This window comes from Bufo gargarizans, chromosome 3, assembly GCF_014858855.1.
Source record: "Bufo gargarizans isolate SCDJY-AF-19 chromosome 3, ASM1485885v1, whole genome shotgun sequence".
Taxonomy (NCBI): domain Eukaryota; kingdom Metazoa; phylum Chordata; class Amphibia; order Anura; family Bufonidae; genus Bufo; species Bufo gargarizans.
The window spans coordinates 432,837,473-432,859,889 of NC_058082.1; the positions used below are offsets into that span (position 1 = coordinate 432,837,473).

The 22,417-nt window shown below is 46.2% G+C and overlaps 1 protein-coding gene across 3 annotated transcripts in view; it reads left to right on the forward strand.

Moving 5' to 3' along the window:
• PHTF1 (putative homeodomain transcription factor 1) overlaps positions 1-22,417 on the forward strand; it is a 272,612-nt gene that overhangs the window by 154,936 nt on the left and 95,259 nt on the right. For all 3 annotated transcript variants that reach the window (XM_044283480.1, XM_044283481.1, XM_044283482.1), the window contains 3 exons: positions 2,097-2,244; positions 8,046-8,216; positions 15,614-15,700. In XM_044283480.1, coding sequence (XP_044139415.1) covers positions 2,097-2,244; positions 8,046-8,216; positions 15,614-15,700 — 406 coding nt within the window. The remainder of the gene's footprint in view (positions 1-2,096; positions 2,245-8,045; positions 8,217-15,613; positions 15,701-22,417) is intronic.

A 22,417-nucleotide genomic window follows, 5' to 3' on the forward strand; every position in this document is an offset into this window, starting at 1 on the left:
TCCTGGGCCTCCATAACACCTCAGCAGTGCCACAGGCTGATTGCCTCCATGCGCCGCCGCATTGAAGCAGTCATTTCTGCAAAAGGATTCCCGACCAAGTATTGAGTGCATAACTGAACATAATTATTTGAAGGTTGACTTTTTTTGTATTAAAAACACTTTTCTTTTATTGGTCGGATGAAATATGCTAATTTTTTTAGATAGGAATTGGGGGTTTTCATGAGCTGTATGCCAAAATCATCAATATTAAAACAATAAAAGGCTTGAACTACTTCAGTTGTGTGTAATGAATCTAAAATATATGACAGTCTAATGTTTATCAGTACATTACAGAAAATAATGAACTTTATCACAATATGCTAATTTTTTTAGAAGGACATGTAGCTGTATACTGGTGGGTGATATTCCAGGCAGCCTGTGATGGGCAAGTCATATTGTCTTGGGCAGGATGCAATGGGCCGCACTGAGGACAATGTGAAACACACCATTGATATTGTATGGCATCATATTATATGTGGCGCTGTTAAAGTGTATGCGGTAAACGGCATCGAGCTTATGTTGCACTTAGCGGCTAGTTCTTTTATTGCTATTGGATATATGCTGTTAGCTGCATGAGGACTTTTCGGTTCTGTGACCTATGTGGTCTATGACTAACACCCCCCTGTCATCATCCCCTTGTGGCAGGTGGAAAACAACGACCCATATATTCTTCTTGCATAGGGCTGGGAGCCATGGCTATACAGTATACTATATTTTCAGATATAAGAAATGTAATATATCAGTTAAAACAAGTAAAAAAAAATTCACCAGCAATAGCCCAACAATAATTTCCAGTACAAGTAATGGGCATTTTTGCAGCATTCTAGAGTAAGGGCAATGTAGAAGGTTTCTACTGATATTTTAAATGGAGAGTTTTAATAATAATTGACGACAGCAGCTGTAAGTTACATGGACCTGAAAGGCTTTGGGATTTTGCCTACCTATTAGGCTTAATTCAGAGGAAAACCTTTTCCGTTCATGTGCCCTCTGGACCGACACAGCACTCAGACCCGTTAAAGAAATGGTGCAATTCACATGTCAGTTTTTCTACATGGGCCAGTCAGAGGAGTAACCTGGCGATCCTGGGCTCCAATGCAAAATCTGTAATAGGGCTCCTACATACCATGTGCCATATGGAATACTGGTGTCTTATGTCACAGAGGTGTCTAAGGCTACTTTCACACTGGCGTTTCTGGGTCCACTTGTGAGATCCGTTTCAGGGTTCTCACAATCGGCCCAAAACGGATCAGTTCAGCCCCAATGCATTCTGAATGGATAAGGATCCGTTCAGAATGCATCAATTTGGCAGCGTTTGGTCTCCGTTCCACTTTTGAGGCGGACACTAAAAATGCAGCTTGCAGCGTTTTGGTGTCCGCCTGACGATGCGGAGCCAAACGGATCCGTCCTGACTTGCAATGTAAGTCAATAGGGACGGATCCGTTTTCACTGACACAATATGGTGCAATTGAAAACGGATCCGTCCCCCATTGGCTTTCAATGTAAGTCAAGAAGGATCCGTTTTGATTTAGACTTCTTTTTTGAATGACTAATGCAAACAGATCAGTTTTAAACGGATACAAGCATTTGCATTATCGGTGCCGATCCATCTGTGCAGATACAAGACGGCTCCGCACCGAACGCAGGTGTGAAAGTAGCCCTAGGGCCTGGGTGTGACTGTTACCTCTGCACCACCTATAGCTACTCTGTAGGCAATATAGACTTGATCCTAGGGCCACATATCATGTGTGGCAACATAACATTGAATAAATAAATACAATTGTACATTTTCATTAGTTCTTTCAGATTATTAACCCTCGATTTGTCCATAATGATAACAGGGTAGAGGTATTTATAAGCCACGTACTAATGCAAGGTGGAATACAAATCTTCATACTGCATTATCACAGTGTGCATTCAATACATAGCCATAAATGACCTAAAACTTGCCATAGAAGCAACATTTTGGTAAATATTATTCAGGCTATACTTTACATAAAATATTTGGTTCCAGGTTATTGACTAAATCAAATAACGAATATATTCTGTATTTCACTTAGTATTAATAGGAAAGTTCTTCCCAAGAAAACCTCCTCGTCTTACTGTGACCCGCACAGTGAGATTACTGGATGGGGAGAAGCCGATTCCTGCATTCGAGAATCCAGTTGCTTAGCATTCAAGTATATATCAGATGAAGGGAAGAAGCAGGTATGTACCAGCTGTAATGTTTTTATTATCCATATTATTTTTCCCTATACAGAACACCCTGCCTGGTAAATTAATTTGGTAAGAAGCAGGCAAACTCTACTGTCTGAAGCCACAACCTAGAGTCTCAGAGACACGTTCCTCCTCTATATTAAAGCGAAACATAATCTTTGGTAAAACTATACTTTTTAAATACTAGATCTGAATGGTATTGTGAGCAGCTTGCAGGAAAAAAGATCTTCTGAAAACTTGTGCAGATTTGTACCTATGAAACTGGCCGACCTGTTACATGTGCGCTTGGCAGCTGAAGGCATCTGTGTCGGTCCCATGTTGATATGTGTCCTCATTGCTGAGAAAAAGGATGTTTTAATAAATGCAAATGAGCCCCTATGACCAAAGGGGGCGTTGCAGTTACACCTAGAGGCTCAGCTTTCTCTGCAACTGCCGCACCCTCTGCACTTTGATTGACAGGGCCAGGAAGCGTAAACGTGATCACACCTGCCTAGCCTTGTCAATCAAAGTGCAGAGGGTGCGGCAGTTGCAGAGAGAGCTGAGTCTTTATGTGTAATGGCAACACATCAGTTGCTCCTAGAGGCTCATTTACATATATTGAAACTTCCTTTTTCTCAGCAACGCGGGAACGTATGAACATGGGACCAACACAGATGCCTTTAGCTGCAAAGTACACATGTAACAGGTCAGCCAATTTCATATAGTAGGTACATCTGCTGGCAGATGCCTGTTAAAGCTGTCCACACTTTGAATAGATTGTGACTGAAAGCTCATTCAGGCCAACAGCCATTCTTAATCAATTCAACCATACAATGCTAATTCTGTTTTGCTGAGCATGCATGTGTTTTCAAATGGGAAAGGGGAAAAAAGGTGCAACCAAAGGCCTTTGGTGGAAGCTTATCTCCTGTGAGAATAAAGAATCGGGCATGCCACAATCCTTTCTGTCCATGACATGCTAAATGAACGGCCACCGAGCATTTCATACACGTTATATAGATGTCAAGTCCCTCCAAAAACCTTAGGGATGCCAAAAAGGGTTGTCCAAAGTTTTAGAAAAGTCTGTGGCCCACATTTACTAATGTGATTGTGTCTAAAGTCTGTCTTTAAATTGCCAATAAATTGCTAAATTTTTTTTAGAATTATTTATGAATCAAATGCAGCAAAAAAGAATGATCCACCATGCCCAGCTCACCAAAAGGATATAGCTTAGTGGCAGAGGGCCATGGCTTAAAATCCAACAATATGGGCCAAAATTGCACCAAACTTTGGCACAAAATTTTAGTAAAATGAAAGCCAACCAATAGTTGGTGTAAAATTGTTTAAATATGCACCAAATGATGTATCATCCAGCCTGAGCCACAGTGATATATTTGGTTTATGTTTAGCCTGCTTGTCTAAGCTTACACTGTCTACATTTTAGACAGGGTTACAGGGCCGTCTTTAATGCAGGGCAAAAGGGGCAGCTGCCCTGGGCCCAGTTGCTCCTGGGGGGCCCAAGACAGCTGCCTCTTGAGCCACGCTTGGCCATTGGTGACGTGGGGGGCGACAGCAAAGCACAGGGAGATGAGCTCTTTCATTGTGGAAGCGCTAATCTCCATAGTCATCTGTATCGCCATCCTCAGGACAGCGATACAGATGGAAGTGCTGCGGCAGGGCAGGGGAGAGAGAGGTGTCTCCCTTGCCCTTTCCTCTGATAGGCTGCAGGAACTAGGCCTGCAGCCTATCAGAGGCCGGTGCAGGCGGCACGATGACGTCATTGTGCCGCCTGAGCCATACAGCGTGGCACACAAGCCAGAAGAGGCCTGCATCACATCGCTGCCAGCCTGATAGAGGTAAGTATAAGTGTTTATTTTTTTGATATGGTACTACTACTGGCACATGATTGGGGGGGCATCTATGGGGGCATCTCATCTGTTACTGGCACATGATTGGAGGCATCTATGGGGGCACTTGTTACTGGCACATGATTTGGGGCATCTATGGGGCACTTTTTACTGGCACATGATTGGGAGGCATCTATGGGGGCACTTGTTACTGGCACATGATTGGGAGGCATCTATGGGGGCACTTGTTACTGGCACATGATTGGGGGTATTTATGGGGGCACTTGCTATTGGCACATGATTAGGGGGCATCTATGGGGGGACTTTTTACTGGCACATGATTAGGGGCACTTGTTATTGGCACATGATTGGAGGGCATCTATGGGGGTACTTGTTACTGGCACATAATTGGGGGGCATCTATGGTGGTACTTGTTACTGGCACATGATTGGTGGGCATCTATGGGGCACCTGTTACTGGCACATGATTGGGGGGCATCTATGGGGGCACTTTTTACTGGCACATGATTAGGGGCACTTGTTATTGGCACATGATTGGAGGGCATCTATGGGGTACTTGTTACTGGCACATAATTGGGGGGCATCTATGGTGGTACTTGTTACTGGCACATGATTGGTGGGCATCTATGGGGTACTTGTTACTGGCACATGATTGGGGGCATTTATGGGGGCACTTGTTAAAGGCACATGATTGGGAGGCATCTATGGGGGGCACTTGTTACTGCACATTACTGGGGGACATCTATGGGGGCACATCTTACTGGCACATTATTGGGTGGTACTATGGGGGAATCTATGGGGCACTTCTTACTGGCATATTATTTGGGGCACTATGAAGGGCATCTACCTATCTTACCACAATTATTTTTGGGGACCTTATGTTTACACTATTAGTGTCAGGGGCACTATTTGCTGGGCACAGCTATTTTAGGGCACTGTGTGCCAATAATTATTGAAGGGCACTATCTGCATGGTACTACTATTATCAAGGGGTTTATCTGTTTCTGCAGTATAGTATTGGAGGCATAGTGGCACAGTATTGGGGGTGGTAGGATGATTTGTCCAGAAGATAGGAGGATGATGGAAAAGTAGTAAACTAAGATTTTATTTTTCATACTGCAGAGACGAGAAATGGCTGAAAAATGGTGGTCTGGTCTGAAGGTCTGAAAAGAGAAAATGATGAAAGAGAACATCTACATCAAAGAGACGTGACTGGATGTAAGAGGTATGTGGTGCTGTATTACCCTGTGGTTGGAGGGTTTAGTAGTACAGTACTATCTGCACACTGTAAAAAAAAAAAAAAAAAAGTTATCTGCTAAATACGATAGTACAGTCGTGGCCAAAAGTTTTGAGAATTACATAAATATTGGAAATTGGAAAAGTTGCTGCTTAAGTTTTTATAATAGCAATTTGCATATACTCCAGAATGTTATGAAGAGTGATCAGATGAATTGCATAGTCCTTCTTTGCCATGAAAATTAACTTAATCCCCCCAAAAACTTTCCACTGCACTCCTGATTGGAGTCGGGAAGGAATTTTTTATTCCCCTAAAGTGAGGAAAATTGGCTTCTACCTCACAGTTTTTTTTTGCCTTCCTCTGGATCAACTTGCAGCATGACAGGCCGAACTGGATGGACAAATGTCTTTTTTCGGCCTTATGTACTATGTTACTATGTCATTAAAGGACCTGCTGAGATCATTTCAGTAATCGTCTTGTTAACTCAGGTGAGAATGTTGATGTGCACAAGGGTGGATATCATTATGTCAGGCTGATTGGGTTAAAATGGCAGACTTGACCTGTTAAAAGGAGGGTGATGCTTGAAATCATTGTTCTTCCATTGTTAACCATGGTGACCTACAAAGAAACGCGTGCAGCCATCATTGCGTTGCATAAAAATGGCTTCACAGGCAAGGATATTGTGGTTACTAAGATTGCACCTCAATCAACAATTTATAGGATCATCAAGAACTTCAAGGAAAGAGGTTCAATTCTTGTTAAGAAGGCTTCAGGGCATCCAAGAAAGTCCAGCAAGCGCCAGGATCATCTCCTAAAGAAGATTTAGCTGCGGGATCGTAGTGCCACCAGTGCAGAGCTTGCTCAGGAATGGCAGCAGGCAGGTGTGAGCGCATCTCCACGCACAGTGAGGCCAAGACTTTTGGAAGATGGCCTGGTGTCAAGAAGGGCAGCAAAGAAGCCACTTCTCTCAAAAAAAAAACATCAGGGACAGATTGATCTTCTGAAGAAAATATGGTGAATGGATTGCTGAGGACTGGGGCAAAGTCATATTCTCCAATGAAGCCTCTTTCCGATTGTTTGGGGCATCAGGAAAAAGGCTTGTATGGAGAAGAAAAGGTGAGCGCTACCATCAGTCCTGTGTCATGCCAACAGTAAAGCATCCTGAGACCATTCATGTGTGGGGTTGCTTCTCATCCAAGGGTGTGGGCTCACTCACAATTTTCTCCCAAAACACGAATAAAGAATGGTACCAAAACACCCTCCAACAGCAACTTCTTCCAACAATCCAACAACTGTTTGGTTAAGAACAATGCATTTTCCAGCACGATGGAGCACCGTGCCATAAGGCAAAAGTGATAACTAAGTGGATCGGGGACCAAAATGTTGACATTTTGGGTCCATGGCCTGGAAACTCCCCAGATCTTAATCCCATTGAGAACTTGTGGTCAATCCTCAAGAGGCGGGTGGACAAACAAACACCCACTAATTCTGACAAACTCCAAGAAGTGATTATGAAAGAATGGGTTGCTATCAGTCAGGAATTGGCCCAGAAGTTGATTGAGAGCATGCCCAGTCAAATTGCAGAGGTCCTGAAAAAGAAGGGCCAACACTGCAAATACTGACTCTTTGCATAAATGTCATGTAATTGTCGATAAAAGCCTTTGAAACGTATGAAGTGCGTGTAATTATATTTCACTGCATCACAGAAACAACTGAAACAAAGATCTAAAAGCAGTTTAGCAGCAAACTTTGTGGAAACTAATATTTGTGTCATTCTCAAAACTTTTGGCCACGACTGTATATATTTGTGTCAGAAGTTGTGCTTCTTTAAGTTTTTTGAATAATTATACAGCCATTTTATTTGATACTTTAGTGCTTATTCTTTTTTCTCTATAATAAGGGACACTACAGTCACCAGAACCACAACAGCTAAACGTAGTAGTTCTGGTGTCTATAGCATGTCTCTGCAAGCTTTTTAATGTAAACGATGCCTTTTCAGAAAAAAAGGCAGTATTTACATTAATGTCAAGGAACACCTTTAGTGGCCACTCATCATTATTAAAGTTTACTACTCTATGAAGTGTGTGGATTATTTTTTGTGTGTGTTGTGGTGAAGGGCGTGATTGCATGCTAGGGTGTGGGAAGGCGGGATCCAGGGGGCCCAAGTAAATTCTTGCCCAGGGTCCAATCAATATTAAAGACAGCCTTGCAGGGTTAGTAAATCTGCCCCAATGTGTATAATTTGTCTAGGTATCCGTATTAATATGATAGAAATCCAAAGGTAAAGCAACATTTTTACATTTTAATTAAATATCATAATATATATTTTTTAGAGCCTCAAAAATCCAACCTGCATTAAATAGCCCTGCTTATAACAGAAACTTTAAATAAAATCCTCATAGATGATCTGATTCTGTTCAAGATAATACATTATTCATTCCAGTTATTCCCTCATTTCCAGCATTCACAGAAATCACAGGCTACAGGGATTATCTCTTCTTTAAAACCCTATTCTTAAATAACCAGAGATTTTGGATATTAATTACATTCTGTTCAGTGAATGTATTAACTAACACCTGAGCTATCCACATTTGATGTTTTATTGCATTGACTTACAGGTATTTTTATTTGTGAGATGCCAGGCAAAACCTTTGTGCTGCTTTACGTCCTTGTAATGAGTCAATCTATTAACATCTCATCTTGTTTCTCTAGTGTGGAATGAGACAAGACAGTAAAGGAATGTCAGATGATTTGACAAGCGAGGAAGATATAAATGCAAGGAGTGATTTCTCGTCTCTGAGGAGCGTAGATGGAGCATCAAGTGATAATGGATGCACGTTGACCAGGAGGAACAGGAACGCGTGTGTCCATCATAGTTCTCAGGTTAACTTTATTTCACAGTCAACTAATCAATTCAGGATACCTCCTTTTGTCTGCTCTTAAACTGTATTATTTCCATGCAATCACAGAGTCTTCCTTTGCCAATATCACATTAGGTAATGATTCGGACTCAATAATTCTTAAAAACCATGACCAGCCAGTAGTATTACATAGCATCTATTTAGATGAATGGAGATCCAAATAATACAAGGATAGCTCAAGTTCTCCAGAACAGAAACTACTCTTAAGGATCATATGAACAATAGTTGTCTTCAAACAATAACTCCTTTAATTTCTCATTATAACTTTATATCAGTTTGATATTTTCCTGATACAGAGCCTCAATTACCCAGCATGGACATAGTACAATGTTGGTGGCCACCTATAGCCACTAGACTATGACGCAATGTATTAAAAAGAATAACCATAAGTATTATTAATGAAGTATTATTAATGATGACTACAGATGAAAAATCCTCTAAAAATATTGCATATTTTTAAAACTCAGTATGTCTCATACAAATGTGTGGGGGCTAAAAAAAAAAACTTACTACTAGTGTAAGGTTAGAATTTATTTGCATCCCATATAAAAGTATTGTATGATATCATTTATAATGAATAGTTAGTTTCAAGAAAGGGAAGTTCAGCCACTGCAAGGTAATTTCTTGGATAAAGTTGGACTAACTAATTCATTCTCAATTGCTAGGCCCCCAAAGTCACATAACATCTTCGATTTAGCTATATGAGACCTTGAATTTGGTGGGATGAGTTTTTATTTTTTTTCCGTTTTGGAGTACATATAGGCAGTGGCATGCCAAGAGGATGAGTGGAGGGTGGTCTTCCCCCGGTGCAAGCGACGACTAGAGGCCAGACTGTGTGGTGGCAGCAGTTCACTAGGTGGCAAGGGAGCTTATGGCTCCTATCCCCACCATTCAGACTTGTAGGCCTGAAGCTTATGAGGCAGGAGATCACGGTGACATCACCATGACCTCCTGCACTGGGTCTTGCTAGATAACACAATGATGTGGCGAAGGAAGGCAAAATGATATGTTTGAAGCAGCGACAGCAAGCAAAGTAGCATCCATTTGATAGCGGCTGTGCTTCGTATCGGAGCTGAGCCCCATTCACTCCATTGAAGGGGGGGGGGGTGCCAGAGAAAGTACTGTTCTCGGTGCCAAATACCTTAGGCCACTGCATGAAGAGTTTTAAATGACTATTATTTCAGAAGAGAAGATAAAAATAAATTGAGTGAAGAGTGAAGAAAGCTGAAACCTTATGGGTCTTATGGGGCGAATACGAATACTACTGAGGACTGGGGATCGGTGAATATATCACTCCTTGTGCTTGCTTTATTTAATTTGTTTTCCCTGATCTGATGTATGGTTAACATTGGGGGTCTGATTAGAGGTCTGTTTGGTGGTCTGATTGGATGTCTGAGCTGGGGTCTGATTGGATGTCTGAGCTGGGGTCTGATTAAAACTGGGGGTCTGATCTGAGGTCTGTTTGGGGGTCTGAACTGAACATTGATTAACATTGGAGATCTGATGATTTTTTTTTTTTTCCTCCTCTAAAGTCTGGGTGCATCTTATGGCGCGTCTTATAGGGCGAATAATACGGACTGCAATCTTACACTAGCAAATATTTATTCATATTCATTTTTTGGTTAAGTATTAAGGCTTTTGTTGCCTTTTTGTGATTAAGTATAAGAGGAGATATCAGTAGGACTGAGAAAAAAATAGAAGCAATGATTATATATTATATGTATAAATACTTGTATGCTGCATGTAAACTGCTTCAAAAATGGCTAGTTAGGCAAATTACCCAGTGTGACAGAAATTTACTTACAGAAAAAATTGGAATATATTGGAAACATTTCTACAGCAATTCCTCAACAATCTGCAGGGAAATTGGCACCAGTTTGCACCAAATTGTATGGATTTTATTGCTGCTTTCACTATGGAGCTCATCATATAAATTAAAAAAACACACCATACTTACCTCTCCCGGTGCTCCTGTGAAAACACTTCTCTTGTCCCTTGCTGGTCTCTGTATACTAACTTGATGACTTGTCATCACACGTGCCTACTGTAGCCCCAAATAAAAAATTTGGAACCTTGTGGAGAAATCAATAAATTTAAATTGATGATTGAGGCCCTATGCTTAATATCATGTTATCACTCACAGATAATATGGTGCAATACCCTGTGTATTGGTCTACTGATCATCTTTATGCTGGTTTAATTATATTGAACAACCCCTCCCAAAAATTTTGAACTGTGTGGAGAAAGAAATAAACAGAAATGAATGCTCAATATCTGATGCTTAATATCACGCAATCACCCACAGATAATGTGGTGCACTACCCAGTGTTTTGGTGTAGTTAGCTTTATACTGGTTTAATTTAATTGAACAACTCCCCCCCCATTAAAAATATTTTGAACCTTGTGGAGATATCTAGGAATAAAGGGATTGCAGGGTGGTCGTAACCATGGATACAAGCAGTATATGATTTAATGGGAAAATTAATCTAGCCAGCAAAGGAATCAATATGGATAATAACAATACATTAGTAAGTGGCTTGTATTAACTATCTCTACATGATAAAAGCCACTTGTAGAAGTAAGACAACCCCTTTCAATAAGGCCTCATGCACACGACCGTTGTGTGCATCCGTGGCCGTTGTGCCGTTTTCCGTTTTTTTTTTCGCGGACCCATTGACTTTCAATGGGTCCGTGGAAAAATCGGAAAATGCACCGTTTTGCAGCCGAGGCCGTGATCCGTGTATCCTGTCCGTCAAAAAAATATGACCTGTCCTATTTTTTTGACGGACAACGGTTCACGGACCCATTCAAGTCAATGGGTCCGTGAAAGAACACGGATGCACACAAGATTGGCATCCGTGTCCGTGATCCGTGGCCGTAGGTTGCTTTCATACAGACGGATCCGAAGATCCGTCTGCATAAAAGCTTTTTCTGATCTAAGTTTTCACTTCGTGAAAACTCATTTCCGACAGTATATTCTAACACAGAAGCGTTCCCATGGTGATGGGGACGCTTCTAGTTAGAATACACTGCAAACTTGGTACAAGACTGCCCCCTGCTGCCTGGCACCACCCGATCTCTTACAGGGGGATATGATAGCACAATTAACCTCTTCAGGTGCGGCACCTAAAGGGGTTAATTGTACTATCATATTCTCCTGTAAGAGATCAGGGCTGCCAGGCAGCAGGGGGCAGACCCCCCCTCCCCAGGTTGAATATCGTTGGTGGCACAGTGTGCGCCCACCATCGCCCCCTCCCCTTCCTCCCTCTATAGTTAAAAATCGTTGGTGGCACAGTGTGTGCCCACCATCGCCCCCCCTTCCTCCCTCTATAGTTAAAAATCATTGGTGGCACAGTGTGTGCCCACCATCGCCCCCCCCTTCCTCCCTCTATAGTTAAAAATCGTTGGTGGCACAGTGTGTGCCCACCATCGCCCCCCCCTTCCTCCCTCTATAGTTAAAAATCGTTGGTGGCACAGTGTGTGCCCACCATCGCCCCCCCCTTCCTCCCTCTAAAGTTAAAAATCGTTGGTGGCACAGTGTGCGCCCACCATCGGCCCCCCTCTCTCTATAGTAGTAACAACCATTGGTGGCAGTGTAGCGGCCTCCCATCTGCCCCCCCCCCCCCGATCATTGGTGGCAGCGGAGTTCCGATCGGAGTCCCAGTTTAATCGCTGGGGCTCCGATCGGTAACCATGGCAACCAGGAAGCTACTGCATCCCTGGTTTCCATGGTTACTTAGCAATAGTACAATTGTAGAAGATTCATACTTACCTGCTTGCTGCTGCGATGTCTGTGACCGGCCGGGAGCTCCTCCTACTGGTAAGTGACAGTTCTTTAGCAATGCACCGCACAGACCTTTCACTTACCAGTAGGTGGAGCTCCCGGCCGGTCACAGACATCGCAGCAGCAAGCAGGTAAGTATGAATCTTCTACAATTGTACTATTGCTAAGTAACCATGGCAACCAGGGATGCAGTAGCTTCCTGGTTGCCATGGTTACCGATCGGAGCCCCAGCGATTAAACTGGGACTCCGATCGGAACTCCGCTGCCACCAATGATGGGGGGGGGGAATGGGAGGCCGCACACTGCCACCAATGGTTGTTACTACTATAGAGAAAGGGGGGCCGATGGTGGGCGCACACTGTGCCACCAACGATTTTTAACTATAGAGGGAGGAAGGGGGGGGGCGATGGTAGGCGCACACTGTGCCACCAACGATATTCAAACTGGGGAGGGGGGGTCTGCCCCCTGCTGCCTGACAGCCCTGATCTCTTACAGGAGAATATGATAGTACAATTAACCCCTTTAGGTGCCGCACCTGAAGAGGTTAATTGTGCTATCATATACCCCTGTAAGAGATCGGGTGGTGCCAGGCAGCAGGGGGCAGTCTTGTACCAAGTTTGCAGTGTATTCTAACCTGAAGCGTCCCCATCACCATGGGAACGCTTCTGTGTTAGAATATACTGTCGGAAATGAGTTTCACGATGTAGCTCATATCCGACAGTATATTCTAACGTAGAGGCGTTCCCATGGTGATGGGGACGCTTCAAGTTATGTTCGGGTGTCCGCCTGGCCGTGCGGAGGCAAGCGGATCCGTCCAGACTTATAATGTAAGTCAATGGGGACGGATCCGTTTGAAGATGACACACTGTGGCTCAATTTTCAAACGGATCCGTCCCCCATTGACTTTCAATGTAAAGTCTGGACGGATCCGTCTGAGGCTACTTTCACACTTAGAAATGTTTTAACAATATAATGCAGACGGATCCGCTCTGAACGGAGCCACCGTCTGCATTATGAACACAAGTGTGAAAGTAAAGGGACTCCTGACTTTACATTGAAAGTCAATGGGGACGGATCCGTTTGCAATTGCACCATATTGTGTCAACTTCAAACGGATCCGTCCCCATTGACTTGCATTGTAATTCAGGACGGATCTGTTTGGCTCCGCACGGCCAGGTGGACGCCAAAACGACATTTTTTTCATGTCCGTGGATCCTCCAAAAATCAAGGAAGACCCACGGACGAAAAAACGGTCACGGATCACGGACCCACGGACCCTGTTTTTGCGGACCGTGAAAAAAAACTGTCGTGTGCATGAGGCCTAAAGCTAAATTTATGGTTTTCAGTTTTAAATACCCCCCAAAATGTCCCTGGTTGATGTCCACTGCAAATGGCATTTTCTATGGCTTACATAAGTAGGCAGAAATGGTAACATAATCTCTATTAGGGTCCATTCACACGTCCGTCGCTGTTTTGCGGTCCGAAAATTGCAGTTCCGCAAAACACGGACACCGACAATGTGTGTTCTGCATTTGCAGGACATGTTCTATTTTTTTCGGGAACAGAATTGCAGATCCGGAAGTGCGGATCCGGAAATGGGGACAGCACATAGTGTTCTGTCCGCATCTGTTCCAGCCCCATTGAAAATGAATGGGTCCACACCTGTTCCGCAAAATTGCGGAACGGATCCGGACCCAAGTTGCGGACGTGTGAATGGACTCATTGATGATGAGCACATTTTTAATGCAGTAGTATTTATTGTATGTTGCCATAGAGAACCCATAGCTATGCATTAAGATGCAGTAGATAGCCCTTTTATAGACGATAAAACTGATACTATCAAGCTATTAGCATTGGTTATTCAGTATTGCAAAGAATATTAACTACATGCCTCCATTAACTACTAAAATATAGCGTGCACTGTGAAAATCTCTTCCATGTGCAATCTGCTTTGTGACGAAGGTTCAATCACCCTTTAAGTAGCCGATGAACCAAACGGGTATGTCGTAAAAATTAATATGTTTCTTCCCTTAGGAAATTGAAATGTGCAAGTAATTTATGCCTGTTTAAATAATGATGGCTCTATAATTACTGTGCAAACAAATATTGAAATGAGCAAGATGCTTTCTGGACTGTAATGATAGTTCACCATATTTTATATGATAAGCAAAGATGATTGGTCAAGCATATAAATCACATATTAGGTTGCTTTTCTGCATTTAAAGTGAAAGCGCAGTATACAACTCACCTTTTCAGAACATTTGTCTAGTGATCTGCTGGAGGACAGCCCCCTCCTCTCTATCTTAAAGAGGACATGTTACATCTCCTGAAATGTCTGTTGTTACATTGGCAGTCTGTGCCCACCACTTCAGGAGGGCACAGGGTCAACTTCACTCACTCTGTATCTGTCACAGTTCCACCACTCCAGCAGCGGGCTCAGGTGTCGGTGTCCTGTGTGTGTCTTTGGGATTTTTTTTCCTTGAACCTCATTTCATTCTACATACTGCTAGGGTTAAACCCTCCTTGGGTCCTGTGTGCAGCTGGTAGGCTATTTCAGCTTCTCCTATATATGCTGTGCTGTTTGTCTCATTCTCTGCTGAGCAATAGATTTAGTAGTTTGCTGTATCCTGCAAAAGTGCTATAATCTGCTTGTCAGCCTGTGTGCCAACTTCTGTTTGGTTCATAGATTCTGACCGGTCTTCAGCAAAGTTGATTCTTTCAAAAATCTCGATTTTAATGCTGTCTCCATACAGCATTAAAATGTATGGGCTGCAAGTAGGCAACATTTGTATGGCTCAAAGTATTGCGAGACTTTGGTGAATTAATTCGGTATTCCTATGTGCAGCTTTAATTTTTTTTTTAAATAAAAATCCAAAGTCGGGATGGTACCTTTGTATTCCTAATTTAAAATGTTTTTAAAAAGCATATGGGAATACTGAATTAATTCACCAAAGTCTCGTCCGACCTCGAGCGATTAGAATTTTGCCTTTGTGGCACAAATACATTTTGATCTCCTACTAGTAACACTCACCTCGATCTTCAATGCAAACTGCTGTCATAACTTCTATCAAGCATAATATAGAAATGGCACATGATAGAGCCATAAGAATAGATGCCCTGGAATTGTTATTGCAAATAGTTACTAAAACAGACATGCCAGGAGAGGTTAAATATCCTCTTTATTGGGGTATTTCCAACTTGGCTTGCTCAGCTGTTCATAACGTCCGTATACGTGCCCTCCTCTCTATTTATAGTCCATCTGGACATGGCAGCCAGTGGTTGGACAAAGGTCAAAGTACCCCTGTTTTCTATCATAGGTACAAGTTCTAGAGCTTGTTGTGTGAAATTGGCCTCATCTGTTTAGATTTTATAGAACCATTGATTTTTTTTTTTTTAGTACCTAGATTGAATTGTTTTGGTTCTCTTTTTCCTTCCTTTAGCTGTTACAATTGCACATTGATCTGCTGCTCCATATTACATCACGCAAATGGGTGTTTTGACCAACTAACATATTTTGCAGGTAGTCAATAACCGCTGTTGCACTATGATGATAACAACCTTTCATTTTCTTGCAGGAAAAACATAGAGTGTTAAAAAATAACCAATGTGTCCAGGAATCTGATAGTTCTGTGGACACAGGGGAAGAATCTTTCATGAGCCAGGTACAGTAAGTCATCTGTTTTTCAACTGTTAGGCTATTTATCACATCAAGCACTGTGGACTTCCCCAGCAAACGGCAGCGAATGATAGATAGCCTCTGAGGCCTTATGGTAAACATGATAAGGATGACAAGCAAGTATTTGATAATGCACTTCACAAAAGAGAGAAAGGATAGCGCATCATAGGGAGGACCGTTGGGTACGTAGAGAAGATCCGGGTGAAAAGGTTCTCACCTGATGTTGTACTCAGGGCTAAACAACCTTCAAAGCAAAGTGGAGGCTAGGGAGACAGGTGTCTTGAGTTTATCCAGTCCACCTCCTACCTGGTGAAGTAAGTCCCTGGACTCAACGGGTTTTCCTTTATTTTAATATAATGCTTATATTATTTAATACCATATAATATTCCATATATTTACTTCCACCATGATCTGGTATTATTGCTTAGTTTTATGGTATGTCCTATACGCCTTGTTAATTATTTGCGGTGTTACTTTTTCCATCAAGACTTTGGCATATCTACCATCTCAGCCACTTTTCACTATAGAGTCATACCATCACCCATTCCTTCCTCCTTGTCCATCTGCTATCAGCTTTGGCGCCCCACCCATTCTGTTCTTCTCACATGTGCGGTACACTTTTCAATTGTTTCTGTCCTTTCACTTTTTTCCTATCACTTGATTCCCTCCTAGGATCATTTAGTTCTCCTCTGGTGCTCATCTCGCTTTCTTGTTCTTCCCACCTATTTTTAGTTACTTTTTTTTCTTTTCTTCTCTTCTCCCCCCTATCCCATCTTCCTAATACCCCTTCCATTTACTCGATTTCTTTCCTTCTCATAGTGTTAGTAGCCAGCAAGGCAGCCAGCTTCCTAGGTTTTTTTCAGGCATAACTCCTTTCTAGACTGACAGCCTTGGATGTGCTTTTATTTCCGCATAACGATCCCACGTAGACTACACCTGGGGATCCCTCAGGCTAGGGCAGGGGTAGGCAACCTCCGTCTCCCATCTGTTGTGAAACTACAACTCCCAGTATGCATACTTGCTCTGCTCTTCTAAGAACTCTCATAGAAATGAATGGAGCATGCTGGGAATTGTAGTTTTACAACAGCTGGGATCCGGAGGTTGCCTACCCCTGGGCTAGGGGAAAACATGCTCTGGAATGGGGGTGGACTATGTTTGCTGAAGAAGCCAGCAACATCTTCCTGGATTTTACTTACCTCACCCAGTTGAGGAACCTGGGTGGGATATATACCCCTTCCAGGACTTTACTGTACACTTTACCACAATATATACAGTACAGACCAAAAGTTTTGACACACCTTCTCATTCAAAGAGTTTTCTTTATTTTCATGACTATGAAAATTGTAGATTCACACTGAAGGCATCAAAACTATGAATTAACACATGTGGAATTATATACATAACAAAAAAGTGTGAAACAACTGAAAATATGTCATATTCTAGGTTCTTCAAAGTAGCCACCTTTTGCTTTGATTACTGCTTTGCACACTCTTGACATTCTCTTGATGAGCTTCAAGAGGTAGTCACCTGAAATGGTTTTCACTTCACAGGTGTGCCCTGTCAGGTTTAATAAGGAGATTTTTGTATAACTTACCAGTTAAATCTCTTTCTCGCTCTTCCTTGGGGGACACAGACCTTGGTATAGCTCAGCTCCCTAGGAGGCGTGACACTAAGTAAAACTGTTAAGCCCCTCCTCCATCAGCTATACCCTCAGCCTGGAGATAGAGGCTACCAGTTGCGTGTCCAAGTAGTGAAAGGATAACAACCAACAATGGAAACAACCAGCCAGCAACCCAACGGGGCGCCAGACCATAACCCCGTAACCAAACACAGAAGGGTGGGTGCTGTGTCCCCCAAGGAAGAGCGAGAAAGAGATTTAACTGGTAAGTTATACAAAAATCTCCTTTTCTCGCCCATTTTCCTTGGGGGACACAGACCTTGGGACGTTCAAAAGCAGTCCAAGAAGGGAGGGACCACAAACCCAAGGCGGACCACCACCGGAGCATCAGGAAACCGCTGCCTGCAAAACCAGGCGGCCCAAAGCAGCATCCGCTGATGCATGCGTATGCACTCTATAGAACCTTGTGAAAGTGTGCAGAGAGGACCAAGTGGCTGCTTTGCACAACTGTTCAGCCGAGGCCCGATGCCTCTGCGCCCAGGAAGCCCCGACTGCTCTGGTGGAATGAGCAGTGACGCTGAAAGGCGGAGCTCTACCCTTGGCTCGATAAGCCTCAGACACCGCCAGTTTAATGAAACGGGCAATAGCCACCTTGGAGACCGCCAAACCCTTGCGCGAACCCTCCGGAACCACAAACAGGGAGTCCGTGCGCCGAAAGGATCCGGTGACCTCCAGGTAAATCTTCAACGCCCTGACCACATCCAGACGGTGCAGTTCCCGTTCTCTGGGGTGGGAAGGAGAGGGACAGAGCGACGGAAGGACGATGTCCTCATTGATGTGAAAGGCGGAGACCACCTTTGGCAGGAAGGACGGGACAGGCCGAAGCACAACCTTATCCTGGTGGAAGATCAGGAAAGGTTCGGAGCAAGAAAGAGCCGCTAACTCCGACACCCGTCGGAGAGATGTGATGGCCACAAGAAAGATGACCTTGCAGGACAGAAGGCGAGGGGAGACCTCCCGTAAAGGCTCGAAGGGGGCTGATTGGAGCGCCGAGAGCACCACATTCAGGTCCCAGGATGGAACTGGAGGGCGGTACGGCGGTACAGAGTGAGCCACCCCTTGTAAGAAGGTCTTAATTGGCCCCAGAGGGGCCAGGGGACGCTGGAGAAGAATAGACAGCGCCGAAATCTGTCCCTTCAGAGAACTGAGGCTCAGCCCCAGGTCCAGACCCGACTGGAGGAAGGACAGGATCGTGGGAAGAGAAAACCGGAGAGGTGGGATGCTCCGGGACTCACAGAACCCCAGATAGGACCTCCAAACCCGATAGTAGATCCTAGAGGACACGGGCTTACGAGCACGGATCATGGTGCGGACTACGTCCGCGGAGAAACCCCGTCGCGTTAAGACGGCGGTCTCAATAGCCACGCCGTCAAACGTAGCGAGCCTAAATGCTCGTGGAAGATCGGTCCCTGAGAGAGAAGGTCTTCCCTGGAGGGCAGTGGCCACGGTGCGTCTGCCAACAGCAACATTAGGTCGGCGTACCAAGACCGGCGGGGCCAATCCGGGGCGATCAGAATCGCGGGAACGCCCTCTGCCGCGATCCTCCGAAGAACCCGTGGCAGGAGGGGGAAAGGAGGAAAGACGTACAGAAGGGAGAATTCGCGCCACGGAAGGACGAGCGCGTCGGCGCCGTACGCCTTCGGGTCCCGTGCCCTGGCCAGGTATCGGGGGACCTTGTGGTTGAATTTGGAAGCCATGAGGTCCACGTCGGGGCGACCCCAGCGAAGACAAAGGGCTTCGAACACCTCTGGGTGCAGGGACCATTCTCCCGGGTCGATGGTGGACCGGCTCAGGAAATCCGCCGCCCAGTTGTCCACCCCCGGGATGTAAATCGCGGATAAGGCCGGCACGTGCGCCTCCGCCCAGAGGAGAATGAGGGCCACCTCTTGCATCGCAGCAGCGCTGCGAGTGCCTCCCTGATGGTTTATGTATGCCACAGCCGTGGCATTGTCCGATTGGATCCGAACAGGGTGGCCCCTCAGTAGATGGGTCCAGTGTCTGAGGGACAGAAGAATCGCCCTCAGTTCCAGAATATTGATTGGAAGTCTGGACTCCGATAGAGACCAAACGCCCTGGACGGACCGGGGAGGGAAAACCCCCCCCCACCCCCGTAAGCTGGCATCGGTGGTAATCACCAGCCAGTTCAGTGGGAGGAAGGACCTCCCCCGTAGAGGGATATGCAACCACCAGCTGAGGGAAGCCCGAGCCAGGGGAGGCAGAAGAAAGGTCCTGTCCAGACTCCTCGGTGATTTGTCCCAGGCCGACAGAATTGCCCTCTGAAAGGTGCGGGATCGGAATTGTGCGAACGGCACCGCTTCGAAACAGGCAACCATCTTCCCCAACAACCGCATGCTGGATCTGAGGGAAGGGCGGTGATGACGGAGGAGACTGCGAACAGACCCGCAAAGGGCCAGACGCTTGTCCGACGGGAGGCGGACCTCCGCCAACTCCGTATCCAGGAGCATCCCCAGGAAGATCAGCCGTCTGGAGGGGGTAAGGGAAGACTTGGGGTGGTTGATGATCCAACCGAACCGCGTCAGGGTCTCCAGAGTGAGTCCCACACTGCCGGATGCCTGAGAGAAGGAGGGTGCCTTGACCAAGATGTCGTCCAAGTAAGGGAGAAGAAAAACACTTCTTGAACGCAGAAGGGCCAAGACAGGGGCCAGGACCTTGGTGAATACTCGAGGAGCCGTCGCCAGACCAAAGGGAAGGGCGACGAATTGGAAGTGATCGTCCCCCACTGCGAAGCGCAGGAAGCGGTGATGACATGGAGCAACCGGAACGTGGAGATATGCATCTTGAACGTCGATTGAGGCCATGAAATCCCCTCTTTCCAGGGAGGCCACCGCGGACCTGAGAGACTCCATCCGGAATCTCTGCAGTCGGAGAAAACGGTTCAGGCGCTTTAGGTCCAAGATCGGTCGCACTGAGCCTTCCTTCTTGGGAACCACAAAGAGGTTCGAGTAGAACCCCCTGAACCTTTCCGTCGGAGGCACGGGGGCGACGACACCCTTGTCCGTTAGAGAGCGAATGGCCGTGAAGAAGGCGGCCGCTCGTACAGGATCCCGCGGAGGACGGGACCGGAAGAAACGGTCTGGCGGAATGGACGCAAATTCGATCTTGTATCCGCAAGATACAACCTCGAGCGCCCATGCGTCTGAGATGTGGGCCCGCCATACGTTCCTGAACAGTAGAAGGCGGCCCCCCACCCGGGTGGGTGGGGGCGCACCTTCAGGCAGAGGGCTGCTGGCCTGTGGGAGCCCGTGTGGGCTGGGGCTTGCGCCAGGTAGATTGCGTCCGAAAAAACGGCTTCTTGCGTCTATCCTGGGCTGGGCCAGAGGAAGAAGAACCGGCCGCGGGTCTAGACCCGGTGGGCTTGCGAAAGGACCGAAAACGGGACGAACCAGCGCGACCACGGGGGGCGCCCCTCGGCCTGGACTGGGGGAGGTGAGTACTCTTCCCACCCGTGGCCTCAGATATAAGTTCGTCCAGACGGGTTCCGAACAAGCGGGAACCCGTGAATGGTAGGCCAGCCAAAGAGCGTTTGGAAGCGGCGTCCGCCGCCCAAACCTTCAGCCAGAGTTCCCTCCTGACAGAAACTGCCAGGGCAGAGGAACGGGCAATGAGGGCACCCGCATCAAGAGAGGCCTCACAGACAAATTTTCCGGCCTGGACAATTAGTTGGGCTAAGGAACGGAGGTCCTGTAGAGGGACGTCCGACCCTAACTCCCGTTCCAGTTGCAAACCCCATTCAGAGACCGCTTTACCAGCCCAGGCGGAGGCAAAGACCGGTCTAAGGGCCGAACCAGAGGCAGTAAATATTGCCTTGGAGAGGGATTCCGTACGACGGTCCTCAGCAGACTGGAGGGAAGATCCGTCTTGTACAGGAATAGTAGTGCTTTTGGACAGGCGAGCCACGGGAGGATCAACCTTAGGCGGGGACGTCCACGTGGTCACAGAATCCGCTGGAAAGGGATAACAAATGTCCAGCTTTTTGGGTGTAACAAAGCGGACGTTAGGCCGGGTCCAAGCCTTGGACACCACAGAAGAAAAATCAGCGTGGATGGGAAAGACCTTGGAGGCCTGTCTGGGGCGAAGAAAGGACACGCCGGCCTGTTCAGAGCTGGGGGGGTCATCGTGTATGTGAAAGGTATCACGGATGCTAGTGATAAGATGCCCCACCGCGGACGCCAATTTGGACGGAAGCTCTGAGTCCATGTCCACGTCCGAATCCGCCAGTTCTCCCTCAGAAGGCGTATCCCTTTGAGAGGATAGACTTGACTGAGCTCGCACGCATGGCGGAGAGAGCGAAGCATCTGGAGAAGATGTGCGCTCAACCCTTGAACGTTTCTGAATATGCCGGGCCCTGGAAGATTCGCTGGGAGGCAGGGAATCAGTGGGGGCGGCAGAAACGGTAGTCCCAGCGGGTGCGACAGGGATTGTGGCAGCCTGCGGGAGAGGCGGTCTATCCACGAGACGGCCCACTACGTGTGTAAGGCTTTCCACCGCCTGAGACAGAGACCTAGCCCAGTCAGGGGGTTCAGAGGCACCGGGGGGCGCAGCGGAAAGCGGGCCCTGCACCGGGGCCTGACATGCAAGGCAATGCGGCTCAGATTGCCCACGCGGAAAAAGTTCCTTGCAGGCGGTACAGGCATGGTACCAGGGTTTGGGGGCACCCGTGGGATCTGACATGTTGAAAAAGTGGTCGTACCCTGATACAGAGACCACAAGGGGTTGCAGCAGCTATGACCAGGAGGGTTAGGAGAGGGTTAACTGTCCTACCAGTGTCAGAAGAACGTCAGGAGTGAAGTCCAGATCAACAGCTGCAGAAAGGCAGCAACAGCAGAGAGCGTGCGTCCCAGAAACGCAATCTATGCACCAGGAGTCTCCCACGTGGCTCAGCTTCCAGAACGGAGTGAGGAAGCGCGGCAAAAAACCTCAGCAGAGGCGCGGGAAGAAGCTCCGCCCCCTACACGCTTGAATGTCTCCTGTGAAGGAGAACGTAACTCCGCCCCCAATGACGCG